This window comes from Myotis nattereri (assembly GCF_964212035.1).
Source record: "Myotis nattereri genome assembly, chromosome: 12".
Classification (NCBI taxonomy): Eukaryota; Metazoa; Chordata; class Mammalia; order Chiroptera; family Vespertilionidae; genus Myotis; species Myotis nattereri.
The window spans coordinates 73,848,645-73,866,859 of NC_138087.1; the positions used below are offsets into that span (position 1 = coordinate 73,848,645).

Consider the following 18,215-nt stretch of genomic DNA (forward strand, 5'->3'; position numbering starts at 1 on the left):
TTCCAGCGAAGGTTTTACCTTTTGGGTTTTCATTAGCTTGAAACACTTTAATAATATATGGATCCTTTTTTCCGTAGGCCAGATGGGAGGTGTCTAATGTCTTCTTTTTCTTGCCTCTGCTTTCAAGGAGTTAAGGCAGACAAGGCTGCACAGCACACACGTTTTGTACTTAGATACGTAATTCCTTCTGGCCCTGGAGAACTCTGCTTGGCGGGGGTGCTCTTTGGATGATACCCCTACTTGCAACATGGTTTCAGGGTGAGAAAGATAGTAATTTTTTAAATTGATTCGAAGCATGGAAAGCCTTACAGATTCACCAGGACATGAGCGAATGAGATTTTTCTGCTAAAGGTGGGATATGGTGTGCACAGTTTAGTTAGTAATGATTAGTTATGCTCTGGCAGCTATACTTGAATACTGGCAAATATTAATGGAGAGTTGAGCCAATTATCGGCAAAGAACCTTAGTCACAGTATAATATGCCAGCTCAAAATAAGAAAATCCTTGGCAAGCCCTGCGTGTGTTATGTGGGCAGCATGAGGTTGGGAGCACCTCAGTCAGCACGGTGTGTGTGTGATCGCCTATGGGGGCAGAGTCCCTCTGGACATGGAGAAGGGGGCTCCTGCTATGGAATGGTTTGGAATCTAGCTTTTTAACTTTTTGGTGTGCAATTTAGAAATGAAACATTGACTCTGGCTCATTGAAATTCCATTCCATTATATTTTTATTTTTAAAAAATTGTGGCTTGGTTTTCAGAGTTGTGCTTCCTGATTGAGAATACTTTGCCACACATGCAGGAAACAAAGATCTGTTTTTCTTATTGTCATTGTTGTAACATTTATAATGTTGTAATTTCTGGTATTTGTATAGTTTTTGGAAGTATCTCATTTCTTCCATATGGTAACTGATGAGGTACATAGGGCAAATCAGGTGTGGAAACTGAGGCACACAGAAGTCAGGTAACTTACCCAAGTGGTACCGGCTGGGCACTGACAAGCCCTAGTGGAACTCAGGCCTTCAGACTTTGCATTCGCAATGTGCTTTCCACTCCTTTGCAGAAATACAACAGGAGTTAAGTTTATTGTGGCAATACCCAAAACAGCCACAAGATGGAGGTGTTGTTCAAAAAGGTCTGTATTCCTCCCTGTACCTGTGTGTGTGTCCCTTTATGTCTGTCTTTTCTCTCTTTTCTACCCTTTTAACTTCTCCCCTTCTCCTTAGTTTATTATGGGACTAACATATTTATTTTTTGAGGAATTTTTGATCTCCTGTTCTTCATCTGTAATTTAATAGCATGTATAAAAACTCATTTAGCGGTCCATTGATTTTCTCTTTTTTTATGGGCCAGTGCCCTGAAATAGAAAATTTTTTTCACTTCTGCTATGAAGTCTAAAAGGAATTTCATTTTTAACGATTGTTCTAGGAGTTAATGAATGGCCCTAGTAGCTCCATAACCCATTCATACTCATAACTGTACTATGCATTATTTAGAGGGGGGTGGGAATACAATCACAGTTAGATCTTTTAAATTTTTGATTTGAGAATTATGTTAAAGCAATGGTTTCTTTATGTCTTTACAGGTATTTTAGAGAATAAGTCAGATATATGAGGCTAGTTTAGAAGAAACAGGAAACAGCTGAAAGAGATGGCTCAGTTGGTTCCTTAGATCAAGCTTGAAGACTTGACCCTTTTGTTGTAGAATCCTCACTAAGGTGAAATGTAATTTCTGAACCACTGTTTCACTAGAATTTATAAAGTGGTTGTGCTAGACTTCAAACTACCTGTAAGAAAAGATATTATTACAAAAACCAAATAGCAGTATCTCCAAATTAATGCAATCCTAATCACTTGCTATTTGGGGAAACAGAAAACTCTTTTGCATTTGGGAATCTTTTCCTTGGAGAATATTTTTATTTATGAGCTAAAAGCCACACTAGTTTGAATTTCATTCTCTGCTCTTATCATTTGTGTAGTTAATATCCATTAGGATTAGGGCTTTAAGCTCTATGATTGCAGTGACTTCATCAGTCTTTCCTTGGTGTGTTCACAGAATCTTCCATAGTGTCTATACATGGTAAGCTAATCATTGCAATGATGACATGAGGTCATTTTTCAAATGCATACATAAAGCTTAGAAAATTGAAGAAAACTCCCAAAGGGCATAAAATTTCTAAGTGATGGAATAGGGATTAGATCCTGGGAGTTTGACTCTAAAGTCAATGCTTATTGTCACTGTACTTTACTGTAAAGGAGGGATTGAATGAACAGGACAAGCTTAGTCTGTGTCAGTGTTGAAACTCTGTGTCTACACTGTACCTAAGTTCAGTTTTCCCTGTAACTAGACCAGGCTATAGTTTTACTTCTTTGCTTGTTGTAACCTTTTAGAATTGAATTTCATGAGGAAACTCCTGAGTGGCTGCTCTTTCTCTGCACTATACCCTAAATTTTTCAATGTCGTAAGGGTAGGCAGTGGTCACTCCCTTCTTATTTTAATAAGTTGGTCTCCCCTGGTGCTTATCTGTGTTTGAGTTCTCTGCTACTAATTTGCTTCTGCATTTTAGAAAAATACTCTGATGGTAGGACCAGAATGCCTAATTCTATTTAGTGATTTTAGAGCGAGTTTGAGTCTGAACTATTTGAACAAATGAAATAAAAAGGCCCAGAGATTAAATAGAATGTTGATTTGTTTCAAGTGGTTACAAGGGCAGGCCTTGGAGTCGCATGGCTCTCATCCTGGCTCTGCCTGTGCCCTGTGACCCAGGCAGGGTAGGTTAACACAGCAGGGTTGGAGAGAGAGCCATAAAGATGAAGCCTTTAATGTAGCTGCTGATCTTCGGATCATCATATCATCCCTTAACACCGGTGATCTCTTGAACTGCCCTGTTTTGACCTCCTCTGCCCAGGTATCTCCTTAAGTCAGTAAAATTTTATAGATTTTCTTACGTGTCAAGAACTGTCCTCAGTACTGAGCATGCTGCAGAGATGGATAAGAAGCAAGAATCACCCCGGATCACTGTTCTTGTGCTGGCGTCGTCACTAAGCAGTCACTGTACCTGTCTAGGTCTCGATTCCCCATCAATAAAATGAGGGTGATAATTCCTGCTATACCCATTTCAGAGAGGTGTTTGGAAGATTAAATAAAATGGTAGGTATAGAGGTATCTTGTTATCTTGACAGTCCTGTGTGAATCTCAGGTTCTTCTAACTACTGAAAAGCCAAGTTCTTAACCAAGCATTCAACAAGAGGGAGGTGGGCTTGGTCAAATTTCTTTATTTTAGCTATGAGGACTTTGGAGTCAGGATCTCCTTAACGTACAAGACCTCTTCCTACCCACCCACTCACCCAGACAATATCCTAGAACCCTGCCATGCAGGCCACTAACATTCATCCTCCCACATTTGCCGACTCCCTATGTCTCCAGCCCAGCGAGGGGCCTTTGGGAATTCGCTCCTCTTTCCTGTCAGCAGCCAATTTCCTGCTCTTTTGTGTGAAATGGGCTTTGTTTAAATGGCTCATTCTCTGCAGCACATGTGCAGAGGATAGTTCTGCTTCTGATTCTATTAGTAAAAGTAGTAGCTACCACCAAGTGAAAGACCTCACTCTGCGGGGCACTCGGTGAGCTCTTCAAATGTTTGATATCATGTGATCCTCATAACATCAGCCCTTAAAAGGCTTGTGGTGGTTTTCACAGATGAGGAGCCTGAAGCCGAGGCAAGGCAGCTTGACCTTAGTTACACAGAGTCATGAGCAGAGCCAGGACTCGAGTCTTGGTCTGTCCACCTGCAGACTGTACCCCCCCGCCCCCAGGCAAGTCTGCAGCCACTCCCTTTCTCCCACTCTGGGCCCTGACATCCCTGCCTGTGCCAGAGGCTGGCAGGTGCTGCCTTTCCTAGGGCATGTGGCCCCTGTGTGAAGAGAGAGCAGTGTCCGATTCCTGTGAAGATTGATGATGGGTCACCAAAGGGAGGGATTTGGGACTAGCTCTGTACTTCTACCAAAATGTCAAACTGACATTTCCAAGTCTCCACTGTGGAATTCTAAGTTTCTTAACTGGGGACTGTGTGTGGCTGGGCCTCAGGGAGCCTGGGAGCCCTCCGGGATGGGATGTCGAATGTTCTGTTGCTGTGGGTGGGTAGGGGCAGAGTTGCCTTCTGTGCCCTTTTATGAGGACGTCGCTTTTTATGGGAACCATGGCTCTCAGGACACTTTCAGTTTGGTTCTGTTCCTGACATGTTAGGAACCTCGTACAGATTGCAGTGGGTATAACATTGGTTTTACCTAAATTTAGTACAAACTTGGTCTGATCCCAGGACACTCTTAGATTTCCCCCCCAAAAAAGAACATTTAAACAAAAACTTTTAAATACCTTTTTTTTAACCCTCACCTGAGGATGTACTTTTTTAGTGTTGTTTTGGGGGGTGGAGGGTGTAGAGGAGAGACATTGATGTGAGAGAGACATCGATCAGTTGCCTTCTTTATGCGCCTTGAGGGGATGGGTACAAACTATCTATAATCCCAAGAAAGAACAGAAATGATAAGGCAAAATGAATGGGGTGTTTAAAAAGAAAAGGAAATAGAACTTCTAGAAATTAAGATAATCATTGAAGTTATCATTCAAATTAAAAGGTGACATACTTCACAAGTATTATGGATAACATTTAATGATATTTTGGTGTAAGGGACTATGCTCCCACCAACTGAGCCACCCAGCCAGGGTTCAAATATAATCTCTCAGGGCAAAAATGCCACTGTGTGTGAAGCTGTGATTTCCACCGCCTCCTTAGAGGTGTCAGCCAATAGAGGGTGTGATTCCTTGCTCTGGGGCTGATTCCATAGCTGTCCTACTTCCTGAATTCGATTAAAATGTTATTGGTATAACTAAGAGACAGACAAAATGACCCTTGAACTTTTTAGAGTGGGGACTATGTCTCTATTCATTAAGTATTTTCATGCTTACTCTGGGTCAAGCATTCAGAATTTTGCAATGAATAATAGTTCCTGCCCTGTGGAGTTTGCATATTGTGACCTGTATACATCTTTGTATTATAATGCCTACAAAGAACATTCCCCTTAGCTGTGCTCAGTTGTTGGGTAAATAAATGCCCCTGCTGCATCCTGATTATAGATGTAAAGGATGGCCATTGGCTTTGATTTGTTCAGTATCTGATTATTGGAGTCCCGATTGTGTTGTAGGCATTAAACTTGGGCACTGGAGATATGGTGGTAAGCAAAGCAGATGAGGCCTGCTACCTACTGGGAAGACAGACAATTAAGTAAGCACATAAGTAAATAATTGTGGATTTGGACAGGTGCATGAAGGAATTGCCCTGATGTCATGAGAATATATAAGGAAAGACCTGCCTGATGGGGGAAGGAGGTGTCAGGGAAGGGTTCCTAATGAAGTGATGTTGGAGCGCTCATTTGAGAGGTGAAGAGGGTGTGGGCCTGTGCAGGCCGAGGGGCCAGGCTTGCCTTGGACGCTCACTTTGTTGCCATTTCCATTCAGAGGAAAGGTAGATGTAAAGGGTGGTCAATGTAATTCATCGTTTCTGTGCACTCTGTGTGGGCAGGGGATGGAGAAATGTTCTGACCTAGAGACTGATAATGAGACAGGCAGGCGAGAGGTGGGTGCTGGTCTCTCCTGGGTGCAGCTGCATGTGGAGGCTGCATTGGTGCCTCTCCATTCCGCATTGCGGGGTCAGGAATCGGCCTTCTTTGTGGGGTCTGTACCTCCGAGACAGCCTGAACTATTGGCTCTGGTGTGCAGCCATCCATGCTGAGAGGCAGGGTCAGTGCGAGCCCATGATAAGCAGTGCTGCTTTTACTTATTTTTGTTTGTGATGGGGTTGGTGGGTAAGGGCTTAAGGGAGGGAGGGAGTAAGAAGGAAACAGAAGCAGTGAGGCTGAGCAGTGGGAAGGGAGCCTGAGCCGGTGAGAAGGTCTGGGCCACAAGCTCCGCGGAAGACGGAGCTTTGCCTGTGTTCAGTCCTGGCACAGAAGCCCAGAGTCGTTATGAGAGTTCTTTCTAACAGCATGCACTTTGTATACTTAATTATAAAAGCACCTTATGCTCACTGCAGAACACTTGAAAAACATGGGAAATGCATAAAGAAATGCCCATATCTTATCACGAAAATCTAAGAATCCATGAGATAACCAGATGTAGAGGGTCCAGCATTTATCAGGTGCTCGTTAGACGCGCACAGCTGTGCCAGTCTGAGAACGAGGCTTTTATAATTAGGGGTAATGAAATGTAGAAGACATTATTTTGTAATTAACCTTTTAAAATGTGTTTATAGGAAAAAATTGTTAATTCTTCCTTGCCCCTGCATGAGAATGAAAGTTGGAGAATCCTGAAGATTTGTGAGAATGAATGTTCTGTAGGATTTAATGTCAGTTCTTCTTTTTTTTTTTAATGAAGCACCAAGGGAGACTCCTAACCAGTCCCTCCTTGTTATCTGCCACACTGACAGCAGAGCGCGCTGGGAGGCGGGTTTTGCCTCCCACACATCTCCTTTAGTTTCTGTTGCTCCACTATTGATCTGTTAGGATAGTTTATACACTTATTGATCATGCAGATGTTTTATTTAGGTGCTTTCTTTGTGAATGACACCTATATATGTAAAAGCCTAAGTGACTGTTACGACCGGGCCACTGGCCGGTAGCTATGATGTGCACTGACCATGAGGGGGCAGACGCTCAATGCAGGACCTGCCCCCTGGTGGTCAGTGTGCTCCACAGCCAACCTCCTGCAGCCAGCCAACCTCCCTCAGTCCCTCCCACTCGGCTGGCTGCGGTCCCTTCCCCCCCAGCTGGCTGGCCCAGTCGGCCCTGATCACCAGTCAGGCCGAGCAACCCCACCTGTGCATGAATTCGTGCCCCGGGGCCTCTAATTATACAATAAAAGTTTACCCCGGCATTGGCCTTAAACTGCAGAAGATCTGAGTTTAAAAATGTCACTCCCCCACTTGTAGCCACACCCCCAAGTGTTTAATGGACATTTCTATAACTGCAGCCAGGGCACAGTGCTGTGTGCTTGGTGGCCTCCCCTTGGGCGGCAGCCAGACTCCAGGATCAGCTCTGGTTGAAGCAGACATCAACACCCCGAGGAGCACAGGGGTCTACAGAGTTGGTGGGAGGGGGAACACCAGCAGCACGAGTGAGGTGGGACAGAGAATTGGAGGCGCTGCAGACTTGGGCCTGTCCCGCCCCCTGGAGGTCTCAGTTTCTTCAGTCTATAAAATGAGAAATGTTGGACTAAACAAGCTCAGTTTCCGCATTGCCTGGAACTGGCAGCTGAGATTTGTGAGGCAGCATGGTGCTGATTCTTGAAGCTTTGGGAAGGGATGAGCGTTAGCTTGTCATCATTCCTTAAGTTGCATATACCTGTTTTATCACTTTTCTGTTTCTTATATTTTATAATTCTTAAAAATATAATTTTAAAAACACCAAAGAGAATGGGTTAGTGGTTTAGAGGAAGGAATAAAACAAAAGACTAAGGGTTGTGTCTTGAGGATGCCCTCAGTTACGGTCCAGATTGAAGAAAGAGAAGGGTTAATGAGTAAAAGGGGAAACGGCCTGTTCGGGAGGAGAGCTAAGAGGAAGGGAGAAAGGATCTCCTGAGAGGAGAGGAGCGGGTTGGTCATGGTAAAGCATGAAAGTCAAGAGATTTGAAGTCTAGTTGGGAAGAGAGAGAATGCACTGGACGGAGTGAAAAAGACACCACTCTGTGATCTTCAAGGGGATATTTCATAAAGAGTCGTTAGAGCAGGCCCCGAAAGAGGTGGAAGTGACGGGTGTAGACCTGTGGTTGGCAGTGGTTGTCGGTAAGAAAAAGCTTGAGAGAAAGAGGACAGTAGTTTGATGGGGCAGAAGAGCAGCCAAGTAGAGTGGTCAGCAGAGCTGTGTGTTGAAGGACAGAGAGAATTGTGCCTGTTTGATAGCACAGGAGCTAGTAGAGAGGAAAGTTGACAGGTGGTAGGACAGTGAGATGGCTGTAGCTAAACCTCGGGTGGAGTCGCGCTGCCTGGGTTCAAATCCCAGATCTGCCAGCCCCTCACTGAGTGACTGTGGTCAAAGTACGTAACCTCCTTATACCTCAGTTAAGTTGTATATAAAATGAGGAGGAGGAGGATGAAGAATACTGTACGTGAGGGCAGAGATTTGAAGCCTCTTGTCGCCATGCTGGTGGGTGCTAGATAAGATGGGGATGGGGATGAGGATGATGATAGGGACAGTGGGACCCAGGCTCAGATAGGAAGAGCTCTCTGTCGGTGGTCCTTCTAACACTTAGTAAAAACTGTGAGCCAGTTATTCCCAACAGAACCCTGGACACAGTAGCCATTGAGTGAGAATTCTGGGTCCTGGACGGTGCCCCATTCTGATGATTTCCCTCCCAAATTAGGAAATAACATTTTCATAGTGACTGGGACAGCTCTGTCCTTAGTGAAGTCCCTGAAGCGCCCACCACTTTTGATACTTTTTAATTCATGCTGTGGTTTATCCTACAGATTAGTCAGAAGAAGCTGAAAAAATATGAAAAGGAATATCACACCATGAGGGAACAGCAGGCCCAACAGGAAGACCCCATCGAACGATTTGAGGTTCGCCTGTCATTTCCTATCATTGTGCCTGTAACAGCCTTGTTGCATTCCTTTTAAAATTCAGTGCTACTGTTTCTAGATTCAAGTTTCAGTTTGAGTTTGCAAGTAAGAAAAAGTTTGTTTTGCTTCAAACCAGCGGCCTAGTTTGTTACAGTTCGGTGGCATTTTGGCACCGTTAATAAGACATAGTTACTTGACGAGGTCACTTATCAGTTAAGTTTTTCTGAAATTATTGATTGGTAGCCCATTAGGACCAGCTACATCTCCCACAATTTCCATAGGACTCAAGGGAGTTTTGAAGGTTAGCCCTGAAACACTGTCATTTTCATCTGATTTTTATGTGTCTTTTCATCTCTCAGCGGGAGAACAGACGTTTACAAGAAGCGAACATGAGGTTGGAACAGGAAAATGATGACTTAGCCCACGAGCTTGTGACCAGCAAGATCGCGCTGCGCAAGGACCTGGATAACGTGAGTCTGACTCGGCTGCAGGGAGAGATTGTGTTCAACACTGACTTCTCCTTAGTCACGTGAAAGTACTGTGTGTTGTTCTGGTGAGTTATCCTCCTCTGAAGGTACGGCTCTTGCCAGCATTCCTTCCCCCTCTTCCTACAGGGGTCAGTGATGAGCTCAGGAAGCCGTCCTTCAGTCCTTGAACTTCCTCCCAAGCATTGTTGGATTGAGAGGCTTCTGGCGCTTCTCATGCTGCCACAGTTGGCAGTAGCATGTGATCACTATGATTTTCTTCACCTCCCCCTACAACAAGAAGAGACTTTGTTTCTTGCATATCCTGTGCCTGTTGACTAAGCACTGCCGGTTATAGCAAAGCCCGGTGCCCAGGATGCTTGATTTCGTCAGGAATTTCTGTTGGCAGATAGGCCGTCTTTCTTTGCTTCTCCGAGTCTTGAGTTTGAGGTGATGGCTTTTCTGGCAGGCATTTGTCCATTCTCTCTACCACAGGCCTCCCTTAGAAGAAGTGTAGTCTCTCATTCAGGGTTTAGGTCAGAGGTTGCAAGCTTTTTTTGTAAAGGGATAGATAGTAAATATCTTCGGTTCTGTGGGCCACATGGTCTCTGTCACGGCTCTTCAGCTTTGCCACTGGTGCAGAACTAACCACACATAGATAGTAAGTAAATGAATGAGCATGGCTGTTTGCTTATGATAAAACCTTATTTGTAAGAACCAGCGGATTTGGTGCATAGGCCAGAGTTTACCAGCACCTGACTTAGGTAGGTTTCCCTGTCAGGCTCCTAAGACTACTTCCTGCTCATAGGTTTCCTGATGCTCTAGAAAGAGGCTCAGGCTGCTGCGGGTTAACAGGGGACTTACATGGTACAGTGTACCAGGAGTGTCTGTGACCCATGAGGCCCTTGCTCCACCGAATGTGTGTGAAAATGTTGTGCACTGCTGTATCCCTCACTGCCCTCTGTGCTGCCACAGTCGTTCATTCCTCGGTGTCCTGGGACTGTCCGTGTCGGGGACTCATATCGTTTTCACTGGGACCCACAGGTCTGCCTTCCAGACCTTTGTGTGTCTTAGGAGAAACGGGTGGAGGATCGCCATTAATGGAATAAAAACAGGAAAGGGGTGGCTTCCTTTATCAGGTGACAAGGAGACCAAAATGTGGAACTTGTTTGATGAAGCAGAGGAAATACTGAGAGTTTAGAGGAGGAAAACCAGAATTTATTATAGCTATTAGTGATTATGACAGCTTCTGTTTACCGAGGGTTTACTATGTGCTAGACCAGCGATGGCGAAACTATGACACGCATGTCAGAGGTGACACGCGAACTCATTTTTTTGGTTGATTTTTCTTTGTTAAGTGGCATTTAAATATATAAAATAAATATCAAAAATGTAAGTCTTTGTTTTACTATGGTTGCAAATATCAAAAAATGTCTATATGTGACACGGCCCCAGAGTTAAGTTAGGGTTTTCCAAAATGCTGACGCGCCGAGCTCCGAAGGCTCGCCGTCACTGAGCTAGAGCCTGTGCTTAGTTAGTCCTTCCCACACTTCATCCCTCAGACGAAGAGCGAGGCGCAGACAGGCTTCCGTGGCTTGGCCAGTGGCACGTGGTCGGGGAACGATGGGACGGAGCCTAGGCTCCGAGGCCCAAGGCTGTGCTCCTGGCCAGTGCCTTCCCGACCTCCGAGCCGGCACTGGGCACGGCCTCGCCTCCGGGCGACCGTGGGCGTCTCGCCTCTCCTGTCCCCATCACAGTTCCCCTTAAAATGGGGTTGTGCTGGGTGGCTCAGAACCCTTCCGCTCTCCGTTCTGGTCACTGACAGCGTCTCTTACCTGTTTCAGGCCGAGGAAAAGGCAGACGCACTGAATAAGGAGCTGCTTATGACCAAACAGAAGCTGATCGATGCAGAAGAAGAGAAGAGGCGGCTGGAAGAGGAGTCTGCTCAGGTGAGGGAGCTTCGCCCGCCCGTAGCCCTGGTGCCCTGCGGACACGTGATGGGGGGAGTGTGGCTGGAGGCTTCCTGTTGGCACTGGAGAAGCTGGGACAGGTGGCTCAGTTTCCGTGAGCCTTTTTAATGTACCGTGTAAAGCGTAATGATTCTTAATAATTACAGCACAGTGAGGCAAGAGAAATCCCTGTGTGCCCACATCTGAGTGACAGGCAATAGGGTTAGCATCTCTGCAGAAGGAAAGCAACACCCTAACATGTCTGGCTCTTCTACCTGTCCACTGACATGTCCTCCGAGAGCAAACTGGAAGGCTTGTCCGCAGCCAGCTCTACAGTCCCTGGGGCACAGACCTGCAGCCATAGGAAGAGCTTAGGGTGCTAGGTGCCCTGGGGCCAGCCCCATCCCCTCCCCCTTCCCCCCCGTTTTCCGTAAAGGTGACTCCTGGTCTCAGACAGGGCTGCCTGAGGTGCGAGGTGACGGCACTTTGCACAGACGGGAGGTCAGTTACTGAGGCGGCCGTGGCGCTCCATCAGCTCCGTCCCTGCTCTGTGGCTCCTCAGGCCCACAGGCCGGGGTGCTCTCAGGCAGAAGCTTCAGCAAACCCCGGAGTGGGGTGGGGTGGGGTGTTTTGGGACATTTTGACTCTTCCCTCCCTCTCCTGGCATCAAGAAAACGGGTTAGTGATGCCAAGAAGAGGGAGGGAGGGAGGGAGGGAGGGAGGGAGGGAGGGAGGGAGGGCGGGCGGGCCCTGGCAGAGTCAGGTCTGGGCTTTGTGGGAAGCCCTTTATATTTCCCTTAAAACACTTCTGCCTCTTCCATGTACGCAGCTAAAAGAAATGTGTCGGCGGGAACTCGACAAGGCAGAATCTGAGATTAAAAAAAACAGTTCTATCATCGGTGACTACAAGCAGGTGGGTCCACGCACCAGGGGGTTGGGCTGTGTCCCCTCCTCACCCAAGAGCTTCCGGCTCTGACCAGTCACTTCACGCCCGGCCACGTTGCCTCGCTGGTCAACTGCAGAGTAAGGGAGTTGCGATCTCGGTGTGTAGGTAGAGCACCAGGCACAGTGAGTGCCCAGCATGCATGTGGGCGCTTATAAGTGAAGCCACACTGTGTTCCTGGGAGCATTTCAGGTGCAGGTCGCACCTTCTGTGCATGTGTGTTTCACGGTGCAGAAACGGTGGCCATCACGTGTGGTGCTGACAGGGGCCTGCAGGCTGAGCGTGGACCCAGCCCAGAGTATGCAGCTGATGGTGTGGCTCCAGATTTTCATTTGATATTATGTCTGTTCCTTTAGATTTGTTCTCAGTTGAGTGAAAGATTGGAGAAGCAGCAGACAGCTAATAAAGTGGAAATTGAGAAAATTCGGGTAAGTCTTCCTTTATCAAAGAAATTTTATAGCACCTAGCTCAGTTTATGGCTGTAACCAGCACTGCAGATTTTGAGTAAGGGCGGTACTTTGATTTCAGAAGTGAGAGAAGCTGACAAACACCACAGCCTGACTCAGTAATTGACAGCTGATCCCGTGCTTGTGTCCTCTGGAGGGGAATACAGATGAGACCCAAAGAGCTCTGGCTTTAGATCTCAAAATCCAAGGTCCTTGTCCTTATAAATGTGTACAGCATCTCCTCCGGGGAGTTTGTAAGCAAAAGAGGCGGCTCTAGATTCCGGGTGCTGCCGCGTGGGCAGTGCATGCTGCGCAGCACTGGGGCCTGGAGGCCAGGACTGCGGTGTGACTTGTCCCTCCCACCTGCGTGGACACTTCCCTCTGCTGTCACAATGATCCACGTGCCACGACGACGACTTGACTTTTTAAAGTGTAGTTGTTGCCAATTTGGGAGCTTTTGTAACGATGCTTCTTTCTTTAAGCTGTACCTGTATAAGAATACTTACCAAATTTTACTAAGATGAGTCATTTACTGAAAGATGCTTCCCTCACATACTTACGCTTGAGTGGAGAGGAAAATGGAGAGTTCTGTGCTCATGACCATGTTTGCTTAGAACATTCTACCTGGAGCAAGATGATGCCCAGTCCCCACAAGACGTGTTTAACCAGCAGTAGCTATTTTTTAAATATAATTTGTTGTCTGATTCCAGAACTAATAAAACTCATTGCAGAAAATTTGGAAGAGTATATAAGAAAAAAACCTCTTACAATTTTTTAAATACATTTTTATTGATTTCAGGGAGAAAGGGAGATGGGGGAGAGAGAGAGAAACATCAGTGATGAAAGAGAATCACTGATCAGCTGCCTCCTGCATGCCTCATACTGGGGATTGAGCCCGCAACCCAGGCATGTGCCTCAACTGGGAATTGAACCATCACCTCCTGGTTCATTGGTCCATGCTCAGGCACTGAGCCACGCCTGCTGGTCACCCCCTACAATCTTGTTATCCACAGATAACCACCATCGTGCACACTTGGTTGTATATGCTTTCAGTCTTTGTTCTGTTTAACACACAATTTCATTCATTCTAAGATATGCATTCACACTCACATCTCTGAAATTGGGGCAGGTTTTGGTTTAGTTGGCAGAATGTTTTCTTAGAAGAACGTAAGATGATGTTTCTTACAGTCAGTGGCATCTTATTTTGATGAGTAAGAAAATATGTTTTGAAAATATATTTTATGTATTTTAACCATACTATAGATACATTTTTTGTTTACCATCTTATGAAAAATTCCTCAGAAACTTAGAGGCTGCATGCTTCCTGTATAAATACAGCCCAGTGTATTGAATTTCTCCCAGGTGTTGGGTAGCTTCTCTCTCATTCTGCAGTGAAATCCTTGTACATAAATCGTATCTAGTCACTGCTGCTTCATTTTTTAGCCAAGGTTCTTAGATACGATTACTGACTGGATCACGACATCAGACTGTTTTTACTGCTTTCAGTGTAGAGCGCCAGGTGGTTTTCCCATAGGCCGTCTACCTGGTTACAGGGGGCAGGTTTTCAGAAGCTGTGGTGCCCACTGAGAAGCCACCTCTTGGCTCCAGGAGGGTGATGCTCACACTTTCTAAACGACCAGTTCTCTTCTTGTCTCTTTACATCTGACATTCAATTTTAGCAAAAAGTAGATGACTGTGAGCGCTGCCGAGAGCTTTTCAACAAAGAAGGGCGCATAAAGGGCATCAGCGCAGCTAAGGAAGCTTTAGATGAGGACACAGATGAGGAGAAGGAGACGCTCAAGAACCAGCTGCGAGAGATGGAACTGGAGCTGGCCCAGACCAAGCTGCAACTGGTGGAGGCCGAGTGTAAGATACAGGTAACAGCACCCCCCCCCCCCCCCCCCCCCGCCCTGGGACCAAAGCGCTGCCTCTTCTCTTGCTGCCATGAGACTCGGACTGGCCAGAGGGGTCCTGGTGTGGGGAACGCCAGCATGATCTTTAGGGACTGGGGCTCTTTTCTCTTGTCAGCTTTGACTATGATGCTCACGGGAAGAAGCCCGTTACATGTTATTTACCAGTGGATGTTGATGTGGCCTGTCCTAAGCATTGACCTTTTTCCTAATGATAATTATCAAGCTTGGGAGCTTCTTGGTGGAGCAGAGAATACGTGCTTTCAAGTCACAGCTGTACTATCAGTCTTCGACCTTGAGTTAGTAACCTTTCTCCATTCCAGTCTCATCTGCAAGTGGAGATGATGAGTGAGGACAAGGAGATAATGCGTAGAAAGGGTTTACGCAGCGTGTGCCGGCTTCATAAATGCCGGCTCTTATGTCCCAGCTCCCATCACGTAGCTAGCTTGGTGACTTTGGACATGTTACCTAATTTATCCGAGCCTCCATTCCTGGTGAAGGAATTGGGGCTGATCTTGGTCCTCTTTATACTGTCTGGCTAGTTCTGTCAGCACCAGTGCTGAGCACAGGAACCAAGCTTAGGCTGGGCCTCCCACGTCTCATACATTCACTGGGTACCTGCTCTTCGCCAGGCCCTGTTCTCGATGCTGGGGCGGCAAAGCTAAGACATGGCTCATAAGACTGCCCAGGACAGGCAAGCAGTGTCTGAGCTGTGATCAAAGAATTGGACAGGTTGCAGCTACAGAAGAGAAAGAAGATTAGGCATTCCTGGGGGAGGGAGCAGCACAGGGAGGTGTGGGCTTGCCCAGCAAGGAGCCCTAGGAGGTAGGGGTGGATGTGGGTGCTGATCTCAAACAGCCTGCGTGTTGGCCCAGACCAGCGTCTCAAGTGCCTTGCTCAGGAGTGTAGACTTGAGGTTCTTTCTGCAAGTCCAGGATGCAGCCTTACCCGGGCATGAGCTCTGTGCCTGATGTGCCGCGGTGGACAAGGGAGGGAGGGGTTTGTGTAGGAGGCAGTGTTAATAGACTAGGCAAGAAACAAGGAGGGCTTAACAGCTTTAGGCATTCCAGCTCTTTCCATGTCAATGTGAGAAGGGGGAATTTCCAGAGGCCTCTCAAAAGTAAATAGACTGAATTCCTGTCCTGGCTCAGCTCTTGGGGAGGCAGCGTCTTCGGCACTGGAGCCAGCATCCTCACGCAGTCTTCCGCTTGCAGGACTTGGAGCACCATTTGGGCCTTGCCCTAAATGAGGTACAAGCAGCCAAGAAGACGTGGTTTAACCGAACACTGAGCTCCATAAAGACAGCGACTGGCGTTCAAGGGAAAGAGACTTGCTGAGAGCAGCTGCGGCCTCCAGACGCCGTCAGAAAACACACCACCTTTTGTTGCCTTCTTTGGCCAGATGTGTGATTCTGTGACATGTCCCAGGACCAGATGTACCTAAGTCAGATTCCTAGAAGCATACTGGTAGGTCATTGGCCCAGAGCTCCTGAAGCAGGCGCCTAACTACTGACACTAACAGGCCTGCCAGCCCAGCGGCTGCTCTGGACGCTCTAGGAAATCACTCCCAGGCGACTCCCAGGCTCACCCAGCCCACAGGCTGAGCTGACATGATCAGAGTTGGGGGAACCCTTTCAGGCTGTTGGTTTTTTTCCTAAATCTGTAACTTTTTTTTTAATACACGTTATATATACTGTGGCTGGGTGGGGTGGGGCAGAGGATCAGGAACTCCAGTAATTCTTACCTGCGTCAGTGCCAGCAGAGGGTCCTCTGGGTAATGGAGAAGCACTTTGTTTTAAAGAGGAGGAGGGTTTCATGGGTGCAGTGAAGCAGTCTAGTTTTGTTAAACTATATGATGCACAGGTTTTGGTTTGGCATTTTTCACGTTTCAGATCAATTCTATGCAACTCTCATGGTTCCTGTTGTTTTTTAGTGTTAGCTGCCAAAATGACTTCACAGGGCTGGGGTGGGTGACCATGAGACTGGATTAATCATAATGTGGACAAATCTTATTTTGCTCAATGTGTCATGTGTGTATATGTATATATATATAAAAATATCTTTTCCCAATGCCCCCAAATGACAGTGTTTAAATCCCAGACTAGGACTGATCTGCACAACTTAATTATGTGGTTATGTGGGCACTTAATTTCACTCCAGGTCTGTTGGGTTCTGCTCTCCTCCCTGCCGTTCTGAGAGTTGTGACAAGCTCCCTCACTTCGAGATTCCAGGTGTTTTGCACAACAGATTGTGTAAGTGAGGAGGACACTGAGCTGTGTGTGTCTGTGTAAATGTACATGTGGGACACCCAGGCCCCATCCTGCTGGCCCGTGTCCTCCCCTGGAGTGTGGCTGGGTGCAAACCTCGCTGTTTAAATGGGCTGCAAGTTCTCGCTTCAAAACTATGGAATGGAGGTTTTAGCACCTTTTTTTAAACAAACACAGACTTTTAACTTCTCTAGTGATGTGCCAGCAGGCTGTCTTGCAGATGGTTCGTCGTCGTCTCTGCGTGGTTGGAGGTAGCAGGTTACAAGAGGCGCTGGTTTGTATGTAGACACTTGGGTTGTTTTGTATCTTTTCCCATTGGCTGTACTGACACTTGCTGAGGTCATCTCCCCCCACCTTCCCCCCACCACTTTGTGTCTTTCTTGTTCAGTTACCAAAACAGCTGTAAGCCCGTCTAAATCTAGGTGCGTGGACATTGTGTTAGGGTAGTCTTAGTGTGTTAACTTTATGAATTGAAATATAAACCAGTAAAATTGTATTACTATTTCTTCCGTTGGTTTTATTTTAACAGCATATTCATTAAATATTTTGGTACAAACAGCACTGCTTTGTAAAAACCAGTTTTATCACGTGCAGCATCTCCCCAACCCCCACTGTCAGCGAAGTCAAATGCGGTGTGAGAGCCGCAGCCACCTCCATTCCGATCCTTTGTAAGCAGCTGAGGTGCCAGGCCCATGGGGTGAGAAGACACAGGCTCCGCCTTCATCGTGAGCATTGTCCCGCTGAGAAATAGGTGAGGCACTGTTTGTGTGTTCGAGGTTTAGGGAAATCATAAGGGTGTAATTAAGCCTTAAAAGACAAAAGCATCTCGCCCGGCTGAGATGGAAGAGTGGATTCCCGCCCAGAATGAAGAGCAGAAAGGTAGGCAGATTACCTGGGGTCCAGGTCTGCTCTGCTGGAGCTCAGAAGTGGTGGCATGGACAGCCAGGGGATGAGGCTCCCAGACCCTGCCGACCTTACCGCCCCACCCCTTCTCTGCAGCAGGAGGAAGAACAGTGCTCCCCGCTCTGCGTCGCCTGCCTGCCCTCCAGGACCTCAGCTACTACACCCAGGCTTGGGAGGAAGTGGGTTGAGATGCAGGCCACAAAGAAGGGAAGGTGGTGAGTGAGCCCCCCTGAAGCTGGGCAAGGGCCTGGGCCATGGCAGGGCCTCCAGAGCACGGCGGTTTCTTTCCCTTTGCCTCTCACAGGCTGGCCACCCTGGGCAAGAAGCCAGGACAGCCTTTTCTAGGCTTTTCCACTCCCAGGGGTCTCAGTGACCAGGAATTAGGGATTCAATAGCAATCCTCACCTCTGCAGCTATGCCCTGGCCCAGACAAAGGAGTCCAAACACCAGCCCGCCTCGGCACAGAGGCTTAACGTGCCTCAGAAGGAGTCCTCTTCCGGGAGGTCCCCTAGTTACGTGAGACCCAGGATAAGAGTAATTGCACCTGCACCTGTATACTAAGTGCTGTAGCAGGTATATGGGATCCTGTAAGAACAGGGAGGGTATATGCATTGGCAAGGAGAGTTTCCTGCACTGACAGCGAGGGGAAGTGCTGGACTCTGGAGCAGGAAGACAGTGTTGAGCACTGTGGTCTGATGAAGGCAGCATGATGGGAAGTGAGACTACCAGCA

General features: G+C 47.1%; 1 protein-coding gene across 1 annotated transcript in view; it reads left to right on the forward strand.

Annotated features, from left to right (window-relative positions):
• The window catches only part of RABGAP1 (RAB GTPase activating protein 1), a 130,542-nt gene extending 113,400 nt beyond the window's left edge, over nucleotides 1-17,142 (forward strand). The window contains exons 20-26 of the mRNA XM_081104111.1: nucleotides 8,511-8,603; nucleotides 8,963-9,073; nucleotides 10,912-11,016; nucleotides 11,846-11,929; nucleotides 12,316-12,387; nucleotides 14,085-14,282; nucleotides 15,530-17,142. Coding sequence (XP_080960237.1) covers nucleotides 8,511-8,603; nucleotides 8,963-9,073; nucleotides 10,912-11,016; nucleotides 11,846-11,929; nucleotides 12,316-12,387; nucleotides 14,085-14,282; nucleotides 15,530-15,652 — 786 coding nt within the window. The 3' untranslated portion in view covers nucleotides 15,653-17,142. The remainder of the gene's footprint in view (nucleotides 1-8,510; nucleotides 8,604-8,962; nucleotides 9,074-10,911; nucleotides 11,017-11,845; nucleotides 11,930-12,315; nucleotides 12,388-14,084; nucleotides 14,283-15,529) is intronic.
• Nucleotides 17,143-18,215: the final 1,073 nt, after the last annotated feature.